Below are 25,034 nucleotides of genomic sequence, written 5' to 3'. Positions count from 1 at the left end.
CTGGTTTCGGCCAGGCATGCCTACAAATAAAGGCCAGTGAAGTTTCGGGCTCCTCCCTCACTTCATGCCTTCCCAGACACACTGGAGTCTGGGCAGGCTTCAGGGCTGAAGCCCGCCAAAGGCAGAACACGCAATGGGCTCAAACGTGATCCAAAACAACAGCGTAAAAGCCCAGAAGGGACTAACAAACAAGAAATGGCGAAAAAAGAAGACAAGCCCATCTTGGTAAAATTGTCACCTTTGGGTGCTGTATTGAAGCTAAGAAATCAGCCTGCAGATACATTACACAAATATTAGTAAAAAGAAACCACTGCCACCAGCCATTCAAGTTAGTTAGTGTAACAAAAAGTTACATGAGAAGTGGGATAAGGAGTTACTATGTAACCTCCAAGCACTCCACATAAGGTGGTGTGTGCTGGACCCACAAAGGCAGAAGGTATGTAAGAAACAAGTTGTCCTACTATTCTTGGGAACTTTGTTCACAAAAGAACATTTATTTACACATTTAGAGGGGTCCAAGGGACTCCTCAGTGGCACTGCACAAAGGGTGCTGTGTGTCTCCATATAAAAAGCAGATGCCTATGGAGTTTACCAGACTCCAATAAAACATAAGGAACACAAAATATTAGTCAGAGGGAAAAGGCGTGAGCCGGTGGCAAAAAGGCCCACTCACTCAGCAGGTTAAAATCAAAAAGGTTCCAGATTACAGCAAAGGGCTGGGGGTCTAAGGTTAAAGGGAATTAGCACATAAACTGAAAATTCACCCTAACAAACAGTACATTGCTTGCAGACTCTGTGATGTGAAAGTCAGCCAGTTCTACCAATTTATGTTGATTATTACGAGTAACACGTTTTTAATCACTTTTATTTTGGAACCATTGCAATCCCAGAAAATAAAGTGTCCTTTGGCCCGAACCGCTAACCAAGCCCAGGTCCAATGGATTCTCAGGTACCCTGACTTTCTGGGATAAATCAACATGGGACGCACTGTAATCAGTTACCCATCCTGGCACATAGCCCATGACCTTTCATTCCCTTTGAATAAGTCTTTCCCAGACTAGTTTAGTGTCAGGAGTGGAAGTGTGACTTCCAGTTCATGGAATGTTGAGGGCATTCTACCTTCATTTTCTTCAGAGAAATCTCTATTTTATTCTTCAAGAAATGAAGAGTGAATCCTTCCAGATTGGGAAGCGAACCTCTCAGAGGAATTGGGATGGGCTAGGTCAAAGGCATTAAAACATAGGTTGCACAATGTGTTCAACAACTCCCGATGAATAAGACATGTCATTACTAAAATCAGGTCATATCTGACTAGGAGCATTATGGATGTACAATAAATGGGGGGTGTTTGAGGATTGTATGCCAGTAAAGAGGGTCCACCACTTGTCTCTTGGAGATTAGTAAAGGGCTTGTTCATGTCTTGCCCTTTCATCTGGATATTTTACTTCCTCCCCGTCAGAGGGGTTCAAGGGTGAACCTAGATCCCCAGTCAAGGACGCTTCCTGCATCTCTACAGTCAAGAGATGGCTGCACTGGACTGATCAACTAAGGACATACCCTGTTGATTGTTGTTCAAATGCCTTTTCATTTGAGGAGGTTTAATATACTGGGAATCTCCAACATCACCACTCTTAGCTGTGCCCCTTGACTGAGCTTTTGTTACTTTGGAAACATAGTATCCAAAACTGACAGCCAGGGGACTGCGATCATAGAAGAATTTATTGCTTTACCCACTGTAGGTCCTACAGAGGATGTTAATGTGTGGAACACTAGCTTCCAAATAAAGTGGCCTAGGTTCATCTGCTAAGCAGTCTCATCTTTTTATGGATCCACAACTATGGGCTCCTCCTAATGATAAGGGCTTGGGCTCCATATTGAATATATGCCTTACAAATTCCTTTTTAAAGAGTAAAGGTGGACAATGCAACTCTCTGCTGCAGCTAGCACTGTAGCCAAGTAGCCAATGGTCCACCGTGAGTGTGCCACTGGCGAGCACTAGGTCCTTTTCTCTAAGCATGGGCATATGCTGGTGAACGCCCGGAAGCAAGTGTTTGCTGGAGCGTGCTCTGGAATTCTTCGGCGTTTGAACGCTGGGAAACAAAAACAAACCTGTGCCAATGAAAAACAATGGGTGTTCAGGACAAAAGAAACCCAGTGCTCCCCATAATTGCTCATCACCTATCAAGGTATCATTAAATGACACAAAGATAAAAAAATATTTGAAGTAGGAAAATCCTTCTCATTATATAATTCTCAACCGGGCGTTAGAAAGGCAGCATCTTGTCTAAAACATTTGAATTTTTGCCAACACAAGGATAGTAAGCAGCAAGAAAAATGGAATTGGAGGCAGACCTGAACAGAGGATCTCGAAAAATGACAGCATCATTGGTGGAGCGTGTGCTAAAGGGGAGGGGTAATATACATGAGGATTGTAAGAGGTCTATTTGTATGCGTTTCTTGCTGCTATGAAATAAACAAGAAAAGACATGTGGATAATAGGAGTCTCTGTGCCATAAAATGTAATTCCTTTTATAAGATTGCCTTCAATGTCTTACCTAGAATGTTACTGCCTCTTTCCTAATGTGTTCTGGGTATACACAACAATGAAAAAACTGACATTCAAACATGGCGGGGTCATGTGCGTAAATCACATTAATAGTGTCTGAAATGATTGCATCTGCTCTCCAAATTAAGTCAGGAGCTATAGTCTAAGAAGCATTATTGTGCATGAAAAGAGGCATCAGCATGCTTCTGCAGAAAAGCATGCAAAGAATACATAATGCAGGAACTGAAGAAGCATTTGTGAAATAAAAAGTTACCTGTCTAAGGGATCCATCAATTGTCCTTTTTAACTCCTCTCCCATTTCTAGCCTGTAAAGTATGATGTTGCTGTGTTATTACTGTGCAGAAGGATGGACTAACATTTCCAAAAAAGTTATAACACACCTTCTCTGGCAAAGAAACATCCAAGAGCGGTTTCAGCTAGGCAAATCATTTAGATTCTAAACGAACAGCGGAAGGAATTTATTTTGACCTCAAGATATTTAAACAGTGATACTGACTGTTTAAAATGTTTAAATAGGCAACGTTTGTAGATAGCTTTGCAGTTCAAAGACTTTGATTGATATTATTGAGCTTTTCACAGCTTTGGAAGCAGGAGCAAGGTCAGCTGTGTGTATATATTTCAAACTTATTGTTGGGAACACAATTTAATTCATTCTATTAGTTTACTTTTATGAATAAATCACATAAACATATACACAATAAAATGTTTTTATTCATAAAAGGGGCAATTAACATACGGATGTCCAAAGAAATGTCATGTTGCAAGGTCATCTGCAAAGCACAATGGGATACTCATTCAAACCATATTACAGCTGCACATAAGCCAACCGTCAACTAAATATTGTATGTAGTAGTCAACAAGTTTCAGCCCTCTTCTATTGATTTATCATGTGTTTGTCATGTCATATTAACATACTTTGAGTTTTGCATAACAACAAGCCATTACAGCTCGTCAGCTAGTCTCAAGGGTTCCAACTTGGCCAATAAGGTGTTATGTTCACTCGTTGCTTCCACTAACAATCTGTCTTTGCCCAAGTTCGAATTCAAATAGTGTACTGAAACAGAAATTCATGCTATAGATTCAAACCTAAAGCAAACCTGAGGTATTGAAGATATCTTCCCAGCTAATATCTTTAAAGGGTCTCTTGATGTGCTTGTCCCATGGATCACTAAGATTGTGAACATCTCCTTTAGGAATGGCACAGTTCCATCACATCACCATTAAAGAAGAGCAGCCTAGATCCATCACTGGTAAAAGGAAAAACTACTGGGCAATAACAAGTGTCCCATAACTCTTAGAATTCTAGGTCGAGTTGCATACTTACAGTTCCAGGCATGTGTAGAGAGTAATAAGATCTTAGATACCTGACAGTCGGGATTTAGAGCATTGTGGAAAGGGGCCATGCTGCCTTGTTAATGTTATTAGACCTCTCAGTGGCCTTTTGTCGATCACACTCTCCTGTTGGACAGACTAAAGGGCTTTGCATGCTGCTCTGAGAGAGCTGCACAATGGATTGAATCATTTCTGGGCCCAAGAACATCCAGATTGGTGATCGAGAAAGCTCAAGCACGCACCTCCCACTATCATCACCTGCTGGGTGCTGCAAGAATCGTGCTTGTCGCCTACACTGTTCAATATATATATATCAGGCCCCTATTCGACCACTTGGATAACCTGGGTGTACATTATATACGTTATGCTGATGACACCCAGGTTCTCCTTGAGTTGTTGGCTAATTATGCACAAGACTCTGATGCCCTGAATAAGGTGTACACTGCTGCATGGCTTTAAATTCTCTTGCCCTCAACAATGAGAAGACTGAGTTGCTCATCATTGCCTCAGGCCCTCCCTCGGCTGAAGAAACTCAACCCTCTTTATAAGTGCTGTACCATCATGGGCAGAAAGATCTCTGTGGTCCGATGTGTGAATATGCTAGGGGTTTACTTGGATGCTGAGTTGTCCAGGAAACCTTGTGTCTCTCATATCTAAACTTACTGTGGATATGTCACCAGGTTACTGCACAAAATAAGGCCTTATTTGTCTATTGGTAACATATCTCTCACTAAGATAGACTATTGCAAAAGTCTTCTAATTGGAACATCACACGCCAAATTACGCTCCCTCCAAACCGCTGAAAATGGTGCAGTGAGAGCCATCCATGGCTTACTAAAATTATACCATGTGATTCCATCTAGACGGGCCCTACATTGGCTTCCTGTCAAGTATAGGATCACTCATAAATTGTTGTCACTAACATATAAATGCTGGTCGGCTACTGCTTTTCAATATTGACTGGTCACTTAGTCGCAGATCAGCCCAGGCGTAACTTGAAGTCTAGTCACAATCATAAACTGGCACAACCACGCTTTAAGCGAACGAAATTCAGAGGAGCATGTTTCAATATGCACCCACCCAGGGAATGGAAGGCTCTTCCTCTTCCTCTTCGCTCGAGGACATCCCTGTCCGTGGTAAAATTTAAGAGATCCCTCAAGACCCACCTGTTGAACCTGAAACCAGGCAGAAGAGGGCTGATTGCTTTTGTTTGTGTCTCTCCATTGTCTGAGTGTCTAGCTTCTTGATCCCACTTGTTATGTGTAAGCACTGAGGCCCATGGGCATATGGTGCATAATAATGATAATAATGATAATAATGCCAGCCTGACCTCATAGTGCTGTGAAGAGTGTCAAAAAACCAAAACACTAGACTAAATTATACCAAAAACACAATTGAGTTGTGCATTGTCCACTGCATCATATGCTAATCCTAATAATGTGTAGGAAATAACATATGCAATCTCCTTTCATGTGGTTGTGAACGGCTCGTGGCTACAGTAATTCTATTTTGGCTAAAATGCAATATGACAGTATTTGAGTTGCACCAGAATTGAAGGATTGCAGTGCTGTTAAGCTAGCACTTATTGAAGGAATAATGTTGCCATAAATGATTTCTATTATTATTATTATTAAGATGTTTGGGTCTGAGTTTCTGCTGAAATCAATCCCACAGCATAGCAACACGTTGTCCTATCATGCTACTGAGTGTAAAATATCCTTCAATATCTTAATTGAAAAAATAAAAATTAATTTGTATTTGGGTGCCCAAATGAAGGTTAATTGAAGCAAAATGTAAGAGAGAAGCATTTTGAAAGAACAGCATTAACATAGCCATGAGCACTCAAAGGAGGATTACTGCAAATAGTGCACTCTGACTTTTCAACATGTGACATTTGTTATGTTGTACTTTAATCCTACGTCATCTTTGTTTCCTTTGGTGCATCCTGACCAAAACCTAGATCTAAGTATCAAAGGACTTAATTTAGGTTTGGAGTAAATGACACAGTTTGTAAGACTGCCAGCAATAATTCCTCCATGTTTAGTGCTTTGAATACTGCTCCAACTTACCTTCCTCCTCACAATATGGCAGAGTGGTAAGAATGGTTTTATCCCTCTGTCACATTTTATAGAACTGCCGCCATACTCGGAATGAGGCCCATAGTGCTTTACATGGCAGGTAACCACATCAACTGCCAGATTAGTATAGAAAGCATTTCAGGTGATGGCAAGCGATGGGCAATCTGATTGGAAACAGGCTCCCCCTATAGTCCTACTCCTGGTTGAAAACAGTCTTTTCATGTATTTAGGCTATTCACATGTGTTCTAAGGAAATCTGTTGTATAGTAGATGTCTTTGGTCCTAATAACCATGGTCAGGTTAGCATGTGAGTGCCAGTTCACCCTCAGTGGGATTCACAAAGAGCAGAGATCACCTTTGTAATCTTTCTATTGCCACATGTACTGATTTGTGGCAGATAGTGCCTACTTTCCCTCTCTGTTTTTCTATAATCTTGCTCCAGACCAGAGTTAAGGATTGCCCATTGTGCATTTTGCATAATGACATAGAATGTTCAACAAGTGCAATGTATAATTTTATTATACGTGTTACACTAATCAATAACTTGTCAGATGGGAATAATACATGAGTACTAGGGTCTCAGTTGCAATATATGAGCAATGAGGAAAGTTACTATAGTGATAAAGCCTGCTATGTGGGGTAGGCATGGCTGATATTGGCCTTGCACCCTGAGCCCGGGCTCATGGAGGTAACCTACCCTGTCCACCCCACGTAGCAGGTTTTATCACTGTTAGCACTCTGGTCCTCCCTCTGGGGCACTAATTGGGTTTTTTGGGGGGAAGTTGCATCTGTGACTTTCATGTGTTTTCAATTACACCAAAGGAAAAAAAAACAAAGATGACCACCATGGAATTCAGTAGAGTATGGGCCCTCATTTCCATTGCAGCTGGGACTGAAGCAGGAGGTAGCTGCGGCGCGTTGTAGCAAAGGATGCAGACAGGTGAGTGGGGTAACAGAGTTGGAAATGGGTGTGGTTGGGGGCAGTAGGAATAACTCATGGGGGTACAGGGAGACCACCGAGTGAAGGGTGGGAGGTGTGGAAGACAATGCAGAGAAGATGGCATAATCAGGGTGAGAGTCAGAAATGGCCTCTGTGAATGCGGACAAACTAGAGATTCTGCTATCTGATTGCTTGGCACCTTTACCATTATGACATTAAATCTTTTAAAAGGAAAAACAATACAATAACATACAATTACAGGCCCTTGATGTCCACATTAAACTTGTAAACTAATAAAAGTGAATGCAACATATACAGAGCAAATCTATTGCACATAACCTGGGTAAATTAACAGTGATGGCAATGGTGAGATGGACCGTGGCAGGCTGAAGATGTTGAACATAAACCATGGTTATATTTTTCTAATGTTTTTATACGTATTAGTATTTCTAGAGTTTAATTTATTGACCTCTCAGCATCTTGCTGATGTGCACTGAAGCAAGAAGAGCTGTAATTGTTATGGAAATGCTTATTGGTTATACAAACAAGTCATTATGGGTTTTTGAAATCTGAGAAGGTCAGTGGTTGATCTGATAGATCTATGCTTATATTAGCTATGAATAATCTCTTTGACCTAAAACTTAAAAATGTAATGAGTTTTATATAGTTATATATGGATGAAGTGGAATCCAGCAGTCTTGAGGCAAAGTCATTTTCAAAACGTGACATTAAATTGTTCTGTATGAACAACAGTGAATGTAGTTAGTAAGAAAAATATATGATTTAATTCCCCTGCTCTTGATGTGCGTTTGGGCGATGAGGATTGCGGGTAATATTGTTCTGTTTGCGTGATAAGCATAGAGGGCATTGGACTAAGGAGGGGGGGGGGGAGTTCTTCTTGTTTGATGTGGTAGTTGGAAGGGCTCTAACAAAAATGAACATCTATCATAGAGCTAATGAGGCATTGTAACATCAGCAGAGCAGTGCTTAGGATTTATGAGCAGGAACGATTTAGCTAATTACTTTGAAATATAAGGAGTTCATGTGAATCAAGTTAGAATTTTCATCTCCAAAGTGTGATGATGCCTTTGGTTCAGCTACTTGGAGATTTCTTGCGATCAATGCTTCCTGACAAAGAACAGTTGAGGTCATGTCTTGATTCGGGGATTACTCTGGATCCCTACCATACACTGTACACCTAAAGGGAGGAGTGTACCTGGGTGCCAAGGATCCTAAATATGGAACTTGCCCACCATACCCCAATGACCATTGGCACGCAAGTGATTGTGTTCCTAAGAAGTCCTCATTGTGAACCATCCATGAGGTCACTCCTTACCAGGGGCACATTGAGGTGGCTCAGTTCACAGAGACTTTCTATAGAAGTATTTTCAATCATTCCCTTCCTATAAGGTGACATGAGCATCTGACTACTAAATCTCAGTGGCCGGAGGCTCCAAACTTTGAGTTGATTTCAACCATGCGTCTATAGTTATCAGAACACACCCAATTAAAAAGTGAAGTATACCTCATCCCCATTGCAGACAACACACTTTTGATACGCTATTATTAGGAATTTGGCAAAGAAAGATCATAAGATGTACCCTGAAAAGAAAGAATGGCCTTCCCACCACGCCAGAGCTATCCTGTAAGAGAAGAACACAAACATTTATCCAACAATGTATGGGCGAGGTTTATACAAAACAATGGCTTGTCATTTTTGGTGTGTTTATTAAATCCTTCACAAAATCATGCTGGCAAGTCTGTCTTCTAAACCAATGGTGCTCAGTAACTTATCATCTCCGCATACGTTCTAGGTAAATATATAGGTTCAGGGAGCTCGGAGAGATATCATTTTCTGTTCAAGCTAAGAGAATACACATCACAATTGCCCTTAGTACATTGAAGAAAAATGCAGTGGTAGAAGTGTACCGAAAATAGTAGTGTAACGGTTGTCCTAGCAGGGGAGAGGGTAGGTGGAAGCGTAGTGCAACATGTGACAGGGTGGTGCGCCAGGGGCATGCCAGTACTCTAAGCGACTAGTAACTAAGGCTCCTATTACAACTTTACGCTTGCACCTGGACATGAATGGACACATCCTCTGTATAGAATGGTGAATATGGTCGTAAAAAGTAGAGGAATAATAAACAGAAAAAAATGAAAGTAGTGGAACACCGCTCCCGACCGTTCCTGCTCACTTGGACCACTGGACAATTATTTTTAGGTCCCTCAGAGGATAAGATTAATGTAAGAGTTCCAGTGTATTTAACTCCGCGCGAGTGCCCGTGGATTTGAACATGGCCACATTGTTCCTCCAGATTCCACACCACTAAATGCCATTGTCATTCCAATATCCTTTATTGTGCTCCCAGAATCACGCAAAGATGTTTTATGTCGGCCCCTCTCGCCTCCTCTGCTACTCACCTTTGCCTAGACATGTCGGCTGGTGCAAAATGCCCTTTGCAATGCTGCACTGACATTTTCACTGCATTTGTATCGGGGCAACCGTTGCACGGTGTGAAGGTGCATTGTCAAACTGTGTAGCACAACCGCACCGGGCACGCTTTTATCCGGTGCAAATGTCAGTACAACATTGCACTGCAGAGGTGTACACGTCTTGTAATATAGAGGGTTATGCCAGTTCTCTTCAAAACCTTATTCCCTCAATAAAACACTGCTATTCGTTATGCCACATTATTCCTTCTCTCAAACTCTGCATCATATCATTCAAGCCCTAGTCCAGGACTCCTCGTTGTATTCTCTGGGCCCATTATGACTGTCTCTCCTTGCTCTTGACCCTGGGGCATTGCCCCTAATACTTACCTTCTTTCTTGCATCCCTATTCCAGTTACATTGGTTGCCCGCTAGTTCCATTCTGGTGGAACTGGTCCGGACTCGTGGTCTTATATTAGAAAGACTGCTCTCATTCCCACCAGGCCACTGCAGCTTTAGTGGCAGCCCTCTCACATCTGTTTAATCTCAGGAGAGTCTTCTCCTCGCTGCACAAATATCACTGGAAACATCTGGCTCCGGCTGTAGTGATGTCCAACCTACAGCCCTGCATGTTGGTATATCCGGGTATTTGTTAGAACGTTTTGTGACAATTACAAGCAGCACAAAGCAGGGCCATTCATGCCTTCTCTCTTTTATAGAAATATGATCATGCTTCTGGGCTGGTATGTCCCAGGCTGGGCCATGGGCGACAAAATCTGTCCACATGCTTTGACAGAGATAAGGATATGCTTGATGGCGCTTCTCCAGCATCTCTTGCTAATGTAATTGAACTCTACGTACCATCTCAGAATTTGCATTCAAGCACGGCAGCCAATCAGAGAGTAAGTAAACATCAAAGCCTGGGAAGGGATGGGAAATAACTCACTGTGAAAGGGAGCCATTTTGGCATTGTCCTCTGCAGTCAGGACCTCTCACAGAGTTCTTCAATGCTGCATTTTGCAACCAGGCTGAAGCAACATGTTTTTGCTAATATGGCTCCTTGATTATCATCTAGTAGTCTATCCGTTGGCCCGTTGACAGAGTATGATATACTTGGCCGTTCTTTGGGACTTAGTACCAATTCAGCTCATTGTTATATTATATACTTGCTCTGCGGTGTTGCATTTTAATTTCTGATTTGTCTTTTATGGAGTGCCATGAAACTTTGTATTCTTGTATATGTTTTGGACTCAAATATTAGTTACTACTAAAGGTGTATAATTCCATGGCCAGGGTTACTACCACCATAGATTTCCTGCAGGCTTATGGCATATAGTACATTTCTTCTGTGGGCAAGAATTGGTGTAACACATAGCGATTAGGGGAACCGCGATTTCAGGTGCATGAGGCAGCCGTGTCGCTGGGTGCATGTATGTGGTGTTGGGAAGCATATGAAGACATTTGTAACTAATTCAAGTTGCTTTCGATGACAGTTTGACTATTTTTCATTAATTGTGGAAGAATGTTTTACAAGGTTTTTGGGCTAGAACTATAGATGTGTGGCCATTTAGACAGTTGTCAGTGGAACATTCACAGATCTATAGGGCCAGAATGATAGAATATTAGGGTTAAGTGTGGGCAACCTCTCCACCCCCGCAACCCTCTGCATCCTCCCAAAAAACAAGTATTGCTTCACAAGCAATTGAATCGGAAAGTAAAAGTCCGGCTCAAGCAGTGAATCTTTCTCATAGCTGATAAGGGCAAAATCGCGCTCTGGACTGTGGCAGGTGGGAGGAAGCATCGATACAACGTTGAGAGCCTACGCAAGCACATGAAAAGAGCCAGATGCCTCAGGGCTATGTGTGCTATACAAATAAATAACTAAATAAAGTGGGGAGTCCAAAGCACATAGTACCACTGGAGCGAGATTACCCAACATATGAACACTGGTGAAAACTGAGCAGGTGCACTCAGCACCGTTTTTGCTGCTTCTTCAATACACAATGGAGCAAGCAAGTTTGGCCCCGATACATATTACTTAAGGATCTTTGAACAGAGTGAAATGACTTAGCCCATTATTTTCTGCTACCATGAGTAGAGCAATCCTTATGCAGTATAGATTGGAGGGAAACCTGCTTGAACATGCAATATTACACACAGTGCCGGTACGTTGACGTCTACTTTACAGCGGCTGTGGGACCACCTCAGCCAATAGAAGCAATAATGTAAGCACCATGTGAAGATGGGAAACTACAACATTGCCATGCCGGGCCTCAATGCCACTCCAAGGATCCTGACCAAGCGATATAGGTCATCTAGGCCAGCCACCACCTGCCTCGCCAGCAGGCACCACGTGGTGCTTTCAGAAGGCGTCAAGGCAGAGGAGTGACATGTGCATATCACGCGTCAAGCAAATAACTTCAGGCATCACTCGATTAAAAACAAGCGAACACCATCATTAGACAAAAGAATTAGGAAATTTGTGATGGCGAAACTATATATTGTTTACAAACAACTATTGATATGAAGGGAAAGAAACAGTAACGAAATCATGAGCAACTTACAAGAAAGCATGGACAACCAACAGGGACAATATTGGAATCACTGACAGCGATTGATGACGGGACTATAATCCCCAGTGCCACAAGCACCACCACCTTCCAACACTCCCACATGAGGGTGCTTACCCTCTACGTTTTGCGTTGGAGGATTAATGATAAGTGGCCAGCCAAGGTGATGCTGATGGAGAGAATGACCATAGGTGGGATACTGACCAAAGGCGGGGGCTGACAGAAGATAGTCAGTGAAGCCCAAGCATGTCTCTCAAGACCACTCTTTTTTTAGATATGGAAATAGATGGGGGACTAGTTTACCTTGTACACTGGGAGTAATGTGCAGTTTGCCAGCTTGTGGACTGCAAATACTGTTGTCAGCAGATATCAAGGGAAACCCCATAATCAAGATGCTTGGCCAGTGGCAGAGCTGGGGATGGCGGGCGAGGGTGTCTGTCCCCTGCTCTCCGCTGGTACCGAATGCACCCGCAACCTCTTGCTGGTGCCCTGTTACCTAGCACCCGGCAGCAAAAGCTGCCTCCGGTATTGTGTTTGACACTAGTGCCTATGCATGCTATCTACCTACTTAACAATGCAATCAGACCGATATTCTCTCCCAGCCTTCCCAGCCCCTGCGCACTGCCATTGGCACCAATGAAGGTTTGGGGGTGGCAGGGGAATACCTGATGCTACACCCTCTAATGCCCACCATTTCTGGACTAAGCTAGTAACAAGGGCACTTCTGTATATCTGATTTCCATAAGTGCACCACACACCAACACACCAACACATGACTCATTAAACTGAGGCAGACTCCCACTATAGAATGGCACAGAAATGCTTTGTTGTGTACAATGAAAACCACCCTAAGAACAGAAAGGAAATCATGGAACACACAAGGCATACATGACTGCAGGATTAAATGACGGCACAAAAAGTAATAAAAGCACAATGAAGACTTGCCCACTTCCCATGCATTCAATGAAGAACAATACAATTAATGAATTCCTCTAAAATGCATACAGTCTTAAGTTAGCATTGGAAGGCCCACGTGACTTACTGTACTCAGTAACCAGTAGGGCAAAAAGTGTAAGGCCTGACCTTCATCATCTACCACAGAGTTCAATGTCCCGCTCCTTCATCTTCCCTTTTCTATTATTCATGAGATGCTGGGGGTGACAATGTGTTAGTGCAGCCTGCTCATCCTTCTATGTGTAAGCCGGGCTATAAACAATTTCAGGTCAGAGAATTGCCCTTCTGCCAGTGACGCTGGGTACTTCTGCACTGTAGAATCGTTCACATGACACACTGCATGAATGCCAGCTGAGCATGTGCACACATTCACAAACTAAAGCTGGCCACACCATACATTTGCTTTTTCAGTATAACAGCAATTAAACATTGAAGATTCCTATAGCGAACAGCACACATGTAATTGTCTCATACCGCTTAAATAATGTGTTCTTATTACTCATCCTTTTTTTTTATCATTGTGTTTATTTTCGGAAATGCAAATGACATTCCATAAAAACAGTACAGAATACAAAATACAATACAAATATATTACAGTAAGAACAATATCTATAAAATCTCTAAAGAACCCATTTCAATGGTAAACAACCTTGACACGACCAAAGGGATGGATCAGAATGTAGTCCTGTCATCTGGAAGTCAGACATATATATCTGCAACAACCAGAGGTGTAGCCACGATTGTCTAACAAGTGGGCCCTGAATCTAGTGCAGTTGGGCCCACCGCAGTGGCATGAACATCTGTAAATGCACCCGAAGGGCTGCTGAGTGGGCATTTAGAGATTTTGGGTGGGCACTGGCCGCTCAGGCACTAACCTGTCTACGCCTCTGTCAACAACACCCAATCCACTCAGTTATCTTGAAAGATACAGAGACATATATAGCTGGTGCCATATTAGCAGCCTTCCAAAGAGTCTTCAAACTGGTATGTGTCATGTTCAGTTATAATTCCAATCCACATCGTTATGTGGAAGGCGGGGTTAGGGTGGAGGTGGCACCCAGGGGAAGGGAAATGACAGGGGTAAAGGGAAGTTGGAGGTAGTCATTAAAGTTTGGAGTTGAGACCGACAGCAACCGCGTGGGCCTCCTTATTGTGTAGCGTGTGCATGGAGACACGGCACACTGCTGTATGAAAGGAGAGTGCCGCTCCCATTCAACATTGGCAGTGAGTGAGACACGGACGCGGCGTGGTCCTCACTGGCCTGATATCCTCGCTCTGAGCAGGAGTGGGAGGTGTGGCCCATCCCCGCTGCTCGCACAGACCCAAGCTGGCAAGGTGTGCATTCACCCAAGAAAGCAGCGGTCAATATGCCTCCTTCAATGTGACTGCAGTGAGAAGCGGTTCACACACCACACTCTCTGCCTGAACCACGGCGGTGATCCCAAGGCGTATTACGGCCTATGAGGCCCATTGGTGGTCACGCACCTCAGGAAGGAGAGTCAAGGCCCAAAGCATGTACAAGGAGAGGAACCCCGTACCTCCTGGAGCAACTGGGAGAAGCACATTCACACACATGCCACTAGCAAGGAACAGGGATCGAGACTGCAGGGAGAAGCACACGAAGGCTAACAATGTCGGCGGAAGACATCCCAGCCACAGTGCCTGCCAGATTTTCAGAGACTTTTCCTCATGGCCAAGGTGAAGTTACCCCGTGGCAGCCGCCCCAAGTGTATGACCTCAGAGACACAGGTAACCTGGGTCCACAGTGGGTCCGATGGATGAAGGACTTCAGAGTGTACGTGGGGGCGATGGGCTTGATGGATGAAGAAAGGAAGAAAAATATCCTCACCTTAGTAGTGGGAGCTGCTGTGAGGGATATCCTATATGAACTGGTTGATGAGGAAAAGGCCACATACCAGGAAATTCGTGAGGGACTTAATACCTACTTTGCACCACACACCAACATGGACTACGAGAGACATATTTTTCATACAACTATGCAAGAGCGAGGGGAAAGCATGGACAACTATGTCATGTGGCTTCGCATCCACATGAAGCACTGTGCTTTCCATTGTTATTCAAATGATGAAGCACTACACTCCCAAGTCATCGTGGGGTGCGAATATGCAGAATTCAAAAGGAAAATGCTCCAGAAACAGCAGACCCTTGACGAAATCTTAGTGATGGACCGCACTGACTCAGCAGTCATGCAGCAGGTGGTCGTCCTGGGATGAGTGAAGATTTCATCGAACACCAGAGATCAGGAGGTCATCAAGAACTTTACACCGGCCCTACCTGACAAAACCAACCAGTCAACGAAATTGTTCTATAGGTGTGGCTACGAGTTCCCTATGAAGGCACTTGCCCAGGCACTCGGCCAGACGTTCATGGCATGTGGGGGAGACAACCATTTCAGAGCGGTCTTCAGGAACGCCCCAGTGCCAAACACCCAGGCTGCCTCCCCAAGGAATAGCAGACTGCATCACAATAACCAATCAGATGACAGGAGATCGAGCCGCGAGTGCAGAAGGTACTGCCCTGCGGAAGGCGAGAGCAGCCGTCAACAGCCCAGAATATCACTCTGGTCTCCTGACAGAAAAATCACTCACAGACCCCGACAAAGTGTCTGCTATGTGAAGATATGCTCACCATCATGGAGTGATCCAGTATTCTCACACGACAGCCAAAGGAAGAAACTGGTACATATGGGCATTCGGGAATGAGACAGTGAAGGAACACAGCCCCATTTGAACCCTCCAAGTGCCCAACATACCAACAGAATTTCTCATCGACATTGGGTGCAACTGTAAATATTCTGAGCGAAGAGGCCTACAATCGCCTCCTTCACCCACCAAAACTGTTGCCCTTGCAGGTTGACATTTTCCCTTAGGGCTTGAACACGTCCCTGCTGTGCAAGGGTACTTTTACCACAATCTGCGCACAGAAAACACACACAGCCCGCATAAGGCTACATGTTCTCTCCATAGAGGCCAATAGTGGATGCATTCTGAGCTTCAAAACGGCTGTGGACATAGGACTCGTCCATATCTTATACACCATGATGGCCCACAAATACTTGGCCTCTTAAGGGGATGTCACCAAAGCATATCCGAACCTCTTCAAAGGTCTGGACAAAATGTGCAACTAAAAATTGAGGATTCACATTGATGTGGATGTCAATCCGGTTGCCCAGCACTACAGGGGTATCCCAATACACAGTCAAAAACAGGTGGAGGAGGAGGTAAGTTGCTTACTAGACCTCCACAACATCAACTCCGTGGTGGGACCCACCGCATTGGTCTCCCCAATTGTGCCGGTCCCGAAGAAATCGGCTGAAGTTTCCATCAGTCAGTACATAGATATGCACAGCCCCAACATGGCCATCCAGTGAGAGCGACATCAAGCCCAGGGAATAACAGACATGATCCACCTCCTGAATGGTGTAACCATGTTCCCAAAACTTAACCTCAGCAAGGGCTATCATCAGCTCGAGCTAGTCCGGGAGTCCAGATACATTACCACGTTTGTGACTCAAATGGGGCTATACCGCTACAAGCGTTTGAACTTTGATATATCTTCGCCTGCAGAGATTTTCCAGGAGGAGAGCCACTAGGTAATCAAACACATACCAAGGTGTCTGAACTACAACAACGACATCCTGGCATTCGGTAGAATCAACACTGGGAGGCAACAACAATCTACACAAGGTTTGCGCAGACCTAGAAACAGCCAATGTCACACTTAACAAGGACAAGTGCGAGTTTGGCAAATTAACCCTCACATTCTTTGGCCAAATATTTTCAGACCAAGGCATGCGGCCAGACCCAGAGAAGGCCAAAGCACTACAAGAAGCGCCTCACCCAACGGACGTGTTGCACCTCAGGTCATTCCTGGGGCTTGCAAGCTTCTGTTCTGGCTACTTGGAAAACTTTGCGATGGCAAGCGCCCCACTCAGAGAATTGACCAAGAATGGTCAAGACTTCATCTGGACAGCTGAATACAAGGCTGCCTTTGCAGAAATCCATGGTTGCATTGCCTTAGCCTCAGATATTGCATATATCAGATCCGCCAAAGACACAGAAGTGACCGTGGGCACCAGTCCAGTGGGACTAGGCACAATACTTGCGCAATATGACCCCAGAACCCCACACATCAAAAAAGTCATGTCATATGAAAGCCACAGCCTCTCCGCCACAGAACAGAAAGATTTGAAGCAAGACAAGCAAAGCCTGGCGGTTGGTTGGGCCTGCATGGACTTCCATCTATTTCTCTTCGGAAAAGCATTTATAGTGGCCACGAACAACCAAGCCCATCTCACCATTTATGGCAACCCCCAAGCTCGGATGCCACAACGGATAGAAAGATGGGGCCTTCGTCTTCAGGATTACACATTTTCTATCTGCCACAGACTGGCAAGGACAAGAATCCGGCCGACTATCTTTCACCCCACCCCACAGGACCATCACTTCAGGAACACTCAATCGCTGAAGCTTTCCTACAATATGTCATTCACCAAGTAAAAGCATTCCCAATAGTGTGGAAGAAGCTTCAACAAGAGTCAGAAAGTGACCCAGTGCTGGCCATCCTCGCCCACTGCATCAGGCAAAGCAAAATGAGACATGCAAGGGACAGAGACAAACACCTGGAGGAGATGCTGCAGAGTGACATCAAAGCAATGTTGCTGGTTCAGACGAAACTCACCACCACCGAGGATCAAATAGTCATGAAGGGCTGCCGAATTGTTCTGCCCAGGTTTCTACGCCAACAAGTGGTTGATCTGGCTCACGAGGGACACCGAGGTGTGGTCTCAACGAAGAAGCTATTGAGGCAGAAGATCTGGTTCCCAGGACTAGACAAACAATTTGAGGACACCTTAAAGAATTATGCAATCAAGTGCCAACAAGTGGTTGCTCTGGCTCACGAGGGATACAGAGGTGTGGTCTCGAAGAAGAAGCTATTGACGCAGAAGATCTTTTTCCCAGGACTAGACAAACAATTTGAGGACATCTTAAAGAATTGTGCAATCTGCAGCACAATAGCTCTAACCCCACGCCCAAACCCACTGCTGATGTCTCTGCTCCCCCGTGGTGTATGGGAGGAGCTAGTGGTCGACTTCTTTGGACCCCTTTGAGATGGCACGTATGCCCTGGTTGTGATTGATGAATAGCGAAGGTACCCGAAGGTACACATAGTGTTGTGTACAGCAGCAACAGCAGTCATCCCAGTCCTCAACCACATACTCACGGCCTATGGCATCCCTCAGACGATCAAGTCTGACAACGGCCCACCTTTTACCAGCTTGGACTTTGTAAATTTTGCCAAATACATGGGCTTCAAGCACTGGAAAATGATGCCACTCTGGCCGCAAGCCAATGGTATGGCTGACAGAGTACTGGTAAATCAGACCCAGAGAAGGAAGGAAGACTCCTGGTTCACACCTAGCCCTCTAACAGTCACGAAGGTGAAAGGCACTATGATTACAGTTGTGCATGAGAAAGGATGTGCAATCACAAGAAACGTGTCACACTACAAGGAATGGCGCGACAAAGTGACTCCCTGGGAAGCCTCCGAGGAAGAACAGGAAGACTGTGTGGACATATGAGCCTGGGAAGATTCTGATGACCCATACAGGGAGATGAGAAAGTCTCAGGCGGTGAGTTCACAGATGACGATGGCGAGTGGAAAACAGACAGATCCCCTTTCTGCAGCCCAGAACTGCCAAGGGTAAGCCGCCCATTGAGGGCAAAGAATAAACCCATAAGACTCATTGTAGAGATGGGCTAATACCAGACTAAGGGCCTCATCACTAGTTTGCCGGTAACCCTTAAATGTGGTGGTAACGCTATTACCACCGCATTTAAGGGTCTGCCATATCACAGGCTTGCCGGATTTACCCCCAGCTCTGAGCTATTTTCAGCACTATTACCGCTGGTGGTATTTGCCAATTTTCGGCAGTATTACTGCTGGCGGTAATACCGCCGGCGGAAAATACAGCCGAACATTCCCAATGGGAATGGGCCCAATGGGGACTTACCGTTCCGTCAAACCCGTGTTCGAGCACTAATAGCGCCGCGGGGGGGGCTTTGGTGGTAGGGCAAATAGCCCTGGCGGTATTACAGATTTGACAAGCCCACCTTGCACAGATTCAGCACCGTGATGTATGGTGGTAATGCCCTCCAGCAAGGTAGCGGAACCACAAATACTGATAGGAAGCAATATTCTCTATCACCATCATAGTGAACAGATCAAGGGTTAACTTCAGACAACTTTTGAGGAGGCCAGTGGTACATTGCAAGTGTTTGGTAAGACTCTATTACTATCTGCTGCTGAACTAGGCCAGCAGACTTTCTCAATCACCTGCAGCTATGAAAATAATTAGAGGAGCTCCCAGACTCCTTTTCAGTTTTTTTAAAACTTAGGGTTTCACACTTAGTAGCCAAGGGTAATCCAGACGTGGACCCCTTGCTCACTGTTCTTTAGAGAGGTTCAGCTTCACCTCACTGAGGAGGCCCAACAAGGCCGAAACACGTGTCTGGGGTTGCTGATGGTACTCTTGTTCAGAAGAGAATTGCTTAGCATTTTCGATGCTGGACTGCCCTTGTGAGTGGGACAAAACTGATGTGCAAATACATATTTATCATCTCTGAAGGGTGCAGTGTGCTGAACCGTGGTTATAGACCCTCCTCAGTGGAAGAAATTCCATAGAACAGGGTGGTTGACCCATGTTCGTTCTCAGAAGAGGAGCTCCCACACTCGTTTTCAATTACGAAAATATTTAACTTCTGCTAATTACCTTCATCTTGATGATGCATTACTGCTATTTCAATATAATTTAAGGCTGCCACCGCTAATTTGTAATGAAGCAAACCGCACATCAAGAGAGTTCTGATGGTATTCAATGTAGCCACCAGCACCGATATAGGAACTTCATCCAGAATTGTTCGTGTTTCTGATTGTAATTATTAGTGATCTTTATTTTGTGTGTATTATTTATCTTGATGTGGCCAGATGCAGGATTTGCATATATCTTGGAAACAAGCTTCAGATGACAATGCTCGAGTCTTCTGGGTAGAGCCCATACTGCAGAAGTCGCTTTTGGCACAGTACTAGACTGTGAGCAGCCACTAAGACGTGGAGCACTTTCTTGATGTATGACCACCGTCATTCCACACCGGTCCTCCGATATTGAACTATCTTTGGGATGGGGTGCGGCTGCACCTTCTGCTGCTCTTCCTGCATCTAGGTAAAGCCGTGAAATTTGGGATTGCAGGGTTTTTGATGATTCCTTGACCCACTCACCTTTCTTCGTGCTTTTATTGTAAAAGGTACTGAATGCAACTGGCCTACTTATATTGGGCAACACAGCTCGATGAAGTTCAGTCCATTTTTCCTCTTCTACACAATATTGAAAGACAGTCAAATGCATTGTGTGGGAATATAGTCAACTCCATCACATTTACACACATCTGTCAATGTTTACAATTCATCTTCTGGTGGCATATGTGGATCAATCTGCTCTCCATGGTTGTCCTCCAGATCTTGACTCATCTTTAAACCTATGGCACCGCTGATAGCTTGTTCGTGCCCGGCAAAGTGCTACCTCTTACTTGCCTTCACCATGATTGCCAACTTCACCCTCAGCATGCAGGTCACTTGTTGGCTGACGTCCTAGCTTACTGGAATCCACCGCCACCTATAGGCCACTGGCCATGTCCCTGTTGAGAAGACAAAGATTTTACCCTCCACTTGAACCATCTTCCTTGGGGGAAAAGTCTATGAGATTGCTGCCAGGCCCACAATGGCCTCTTGTAGCACTGGATAAAGTAGCAGGGGCAGCAGAATCAGAATTTGAGCTGCAGTTGCACCTTATCATCATTATCCTCTTCAAAACTCCTATGAGCCTCAACAGCTATTAGCACTGGGGGCGGAGCCAATCAGGCTCTGTGGATCGCGGGCTGAAACCGCTAATTCCCCCACCCTGCACCGCCATCTTTTCCCCACCCTCCCTTCTTTTAAAAAAAATATCCCCAACCCCCTTTCCGGGTCCTAACTACCTGATTGTTGCGACGTCGCCGCAGCTTCTCTCCATATCCCTTTGCTGGCCGCCACGGAAATGGAAGAGGGGCTCCGTAAGGCACTGCATACATCTCTGTGGCGCAAGGTGTCCCATTCATTCATAGAAAAGACCCCACTATCAGCAGCCCTGGTTACCGGATTGGCAACGTGGGGTGCAAATGGCATCCATAACCCGTTCCACACGCTATACCAGCGGTAACATCTTGGTGCCCCTGCTTCGCTCGGGCCTTTAACTAGGGCTGCTGCCCCATTACAGCCCGTGGAACGGAATACTAACGCCATATTAAGCATCTGTGATATCCATCTACAAACTGTCCACCAGGTGCACTGCCAAATCTTCATCAAAATATTGTCCTTTCAGAAATAGGTACATGATCTGAGGAAAACATTCTGGCCAAGTTTCTTCTGGAAAAAAAAACATCACAGTGGAAATATATCACCACGAAGCAAAATCAACACAACACATATGAGGGATTAAACGGCAGAAATCCATACTTTTTTAAATTTTTGGTGGGACACTTTACCTACTCCTACGTTGTGTCGGATTTATACCAGTTTTGGGTTTCGGTTATATGCATTTTAACAATGAATGAACACCATTCGGTGGCTAGATTTCAAACATGTTAGGTGCCAGAGTAGCAACTTTATTTTACCAAATGAACAGCTGTTTGGTACCCTACTTGTACGCCTTTGCGCCAGTGACAGCATTGCATTGTCAGGAGTGCACCTACTTGGTTGAGTGTGGGGGTTAGGATGCGAATGGCAGATTTACAGTGTGTGTGTACTCCTGGTGGCTCCTCCATTTCGGTTCAAACTAGTATTTGGCCAAAATGTATATAAACCTATTTCAAATAACTATGACCGTATTTAAAATATTTTCCATCAGTATTTACAGCATTTTGGCAAAAATCGTTTGCATTTGAAAAATAAATTAACAGAATTTTGAAGTGAATTTACAACGTTTCCCGGTATTTTGCATCACAGACGTATCATTTTTGGCTAAACCTACACAATTCTCCAGGCAGATGTACACAATGTCATGACCTGATTGAATGTTTTGGGTACACTCCAAAATTTTTAATCATTTTCGATAGAGATTCATTTCTTTGGCCAATTATTCAGGTAAATCCATGACCAACGAGGAGCATTAATGGGTTCAATGAGGAAAATTTTAATCTAAAATGTGTGAGGTTCCTTTTTTGGGGTGGGCACGTTGCTTTGCGTGGGTGGCAATTTCACAGGATAAGAGAACCGGCAGGATTCTGGGGCACAACATGGAAAGGTATTCCTACACTGTTTCTCCTTCCCAATTGATGTCAAGCCAAGTCCTGGGGCAACAAATCGGCCATCTTGGATTTGAGGTTCCAAGCTTGTTGGATTTGAGTGTCCCAGCTTGGGTGTGGGATTCACTTGATGAAGACCTCTTAAATAACTTAACACTGTAAAACCTCTTCCCCGGCTTGGGATCCAGTAACCTTACTCTCGGGAAGACTTACGCAGCATGGGCACTTACCTTCTTGGTAAACTCTGCGGCAGCAAGGTGGGATTCCTGCAAGGCGATAGTGTACATTAATTTCAGAGCACGCATCTGTCCACGAGGCTCTCCCGCTCCGTCTCTTTTCTCAGACTAATCCTAAAGAACGTCTTAGGCAGATTGCTCCAGTCCATTTTAATGAAAGCGAGAATTTAAATAAAGTAAGACAAATCACAATAGGTAGTTCAAGGAACAGAGGTGGCAGAAAGAATATTTTGGAAATTGAAAGCAATGTTTTGAAATGTGCAAAACACGCGTTACTTTGATTGTGATGTAAAAAGCATGCTTCAAGTGACTTTACTTATAATTAAACAGCCATGCTCATTCAGGAATATGGTATATAAAAGAACTGAAATTATAAGAATTTAGTGTCGGAAAATAGGGTGGAAGAAACAAGCGCATACTGGATCAAGGAACCTTTTCATTCTTCTGTCTGAGAGCTTTGGAGCTAGACGCATTAAAGGATGCAGAGGGGAAGGCTACAACAAAGAGACATTGTGAGCACTAGCATGTACCCGACAAGCCATCAAACACAGATCAATCCCACAATGGCACCAAGTGGTGACCAGGCACCTTCCGCATGCACAGTACAAGGCTAGCTAGAGACAAACTTCCCATGGAGTCATTTCTGATATCACAGGACCCTCCACATAGCAACAACATGATACATAAAGCCTATGTGAGGATGCCATTGGTAGAAGGCTGGCAGTAAAAATGCTGCTAAAATTGCTGGCATTCGTGCTTTTGCCCTTTGACGCAGGGAGGTGCCCCCCTAGTATCCTCTTTTTCCCCTCCCTCGCTCACCACCTAACCCATAATCTTTACCCCCCTTACCCCCCTCCCCCTTGTTGGTGGGAGCATTTTTATCACTGGCATTCTACCGCAGGCATGGGGCATTCACACAATATGCTGAACTGCATATAAAACATCTCATGCTACTCTCTGAAATGGATACGTAATAAATTAGATATTAAAATGCTTGAACATTATACTAAAATGTATATAGTAAGTAAAATACATATATTGTATAATACAATCTATAAACTATGTTCTAAAATATATAAAAAGTGAAAATGTGTAGGTTTGTGGCCTCGCGTATGTTCCCTATATAATTCCACACCATTTCACCAATCTGCACCAAACTTTACACAGTCACCTGTTAGGAACCTCTGGACATTATTGGCTACATGACATCTGGACACCCGACCCCTTGCCCCGGATTTCAGCCAAAGGGAAAATGTGGGTGTGAGTTTGTGGCTTTGCGTATGTTCCCAATATAATTCCACACCCTTTCACCAATCTGCACAAAATTTTGCACAGTCACCTTTTAGGACCCTCCGGACATTACTGGCTACATGACATTCAGACACCCCGTCTCTTTCCCCGGATATCAGCAAAAGGGAACATTTGTGTGTGGGTTTGTGGCTTTGCGTATGTTCCCTATACAATTCCACACCGTTTCACCAATCTGCACTAACCTTTACACAGTTACCCGTACCTATGATGGAATGAAAGTCTGGGCAACGCCGGGTATATGAGCTAGTAATTATATATATATGTAATTATATTTTAGATAACTTATTAAAATAAGAAATCATTGCTTCATGGCTTAGGACATGGTGATATGAAATATCTAAGGAAAACACATGCCGCACAAAGAGAAAAGGATTGAAAGCAATACTTTTGTCCCCATAGTTTAAAGGGTTTGTTTTTCATTTTAACAGGGGTTTTAAAGGCCAAGACATGTTTCGACCTTCAATAAATGGGACAAATTTACATGTTCGAAGCTATTTTCAATTGATGTGCTTTTGGCGGGGGAGGGGCGTTCACTTTCTAGGTGTGGCTATTAAGTTGCGTTATCCTGAAGGTACAATTTGCATTTAACTTATGACACACATTATTTGTATTTACTGCTTACTTATTACACAATTCAAATTGCACACACTACTCATGCTGTCCCTCCTTTGTATTTGCCACTTTATCCTGCATCATGTACTGGGGGTGTACTGGGGGAATGTATTTCCTATTTTCTACAATAGCTGTTTTAATGGTCCCATTTGGGGGTCGTTGTATCCGCTGGTGCTTGGGAATCCCCTTGTGTAAATGTGAAGATAAGGCCAAGGATCTCAGATGGATTTCCTAAATCAGGGGATAAACTGCCACAATCACAATCAGTGACCACACAATGTCCCATTGAAATGTAGTTGTTTCTTTACCCCGAAATATTGGGCATCAAGAAAATAAATATAGCAATGGCTATTTGCATGGCTTAGCAAAGTTTCTTTCATTTGCATGACCAGCTCTATGTTTAATGGCGCCACTAGGATGTCTGGCGTAAGGACTTTTGAGTATGAGCGCCCGCTGTTGACACTCCTTCATCAGCTTCCACCCCACTGGTGCATTAGGCTAAAAGTGGCCTCTTTGGTATGTGAAGCCGTACATTAAAACATGCAAGTGTATGTGGGGGGCAAAGTTCACATCTCTGTGGGTTGCCCCTGGTTGGAGCATCACAGACAAGCTATGTCTCGAAGATGCTGCAAGCCATGACTAGGAG

The 25,034-nt window shown here is 44.2% G+C and overlaps 1 protein-coding gene across 4 annotated transcripts in view; it reads right to left on the bottom strand.

Moving 5' to 3' along the window:
* The window catches only part of NMS (neuromedin S), a 408,471-nt gene that overhangs the window by 26,778 nt on the left and 356,659 nt on the right, over window positions 1-25,034 (bottom strand). For 2 of the 4 annotated variants that reach the window (XM_069635594.1, XM_069635596.1), the window contains 3 exons: window positions 22,460-22,495; window positions 8,518-8,559; window positions 2,820-2,871 (listed from right to left, as the gene is read on the bottom strand). In XM_069635594.1, coding sequence (XP_069491695.1) covers window positions 2,836-2,871; window positions 8,518-8,559; window positions 22,460-22,495 — 114 coding nt within the window. In that variant the 3' untranslated portion in view covers window positions 2,820-2,835. Of the gene's footprint in view, window positions 1-2,819; window positions 2,872-8,517; window positions 8,560-22,459; window positions 22,960-25,034 lie in introns of those variants that run through there. The other 2 variants (XR_011283347.1, XM_069635595.1) reach the window with 2 other exon arrangements.

Source organism: Ambystoma mexicanum, chromosome 7p, assembly GCF_040938575.1.
Source record: "Ambystoma mexicanum isolate Mex_15411 chromosome 7p, UKY_AmexF1_1, whole genome shotgun sequence".
NCBI lineage: Eukaryota > Metazoa > Chordata > Amphibia > Caudata > Ambystomatidae > Ambystoma > Ambystoma mexicanum.
Note: the sequence above shows the minus strand (reverse complement) of the source record. Positions and strands in the feature narration are given on the sequence as shown.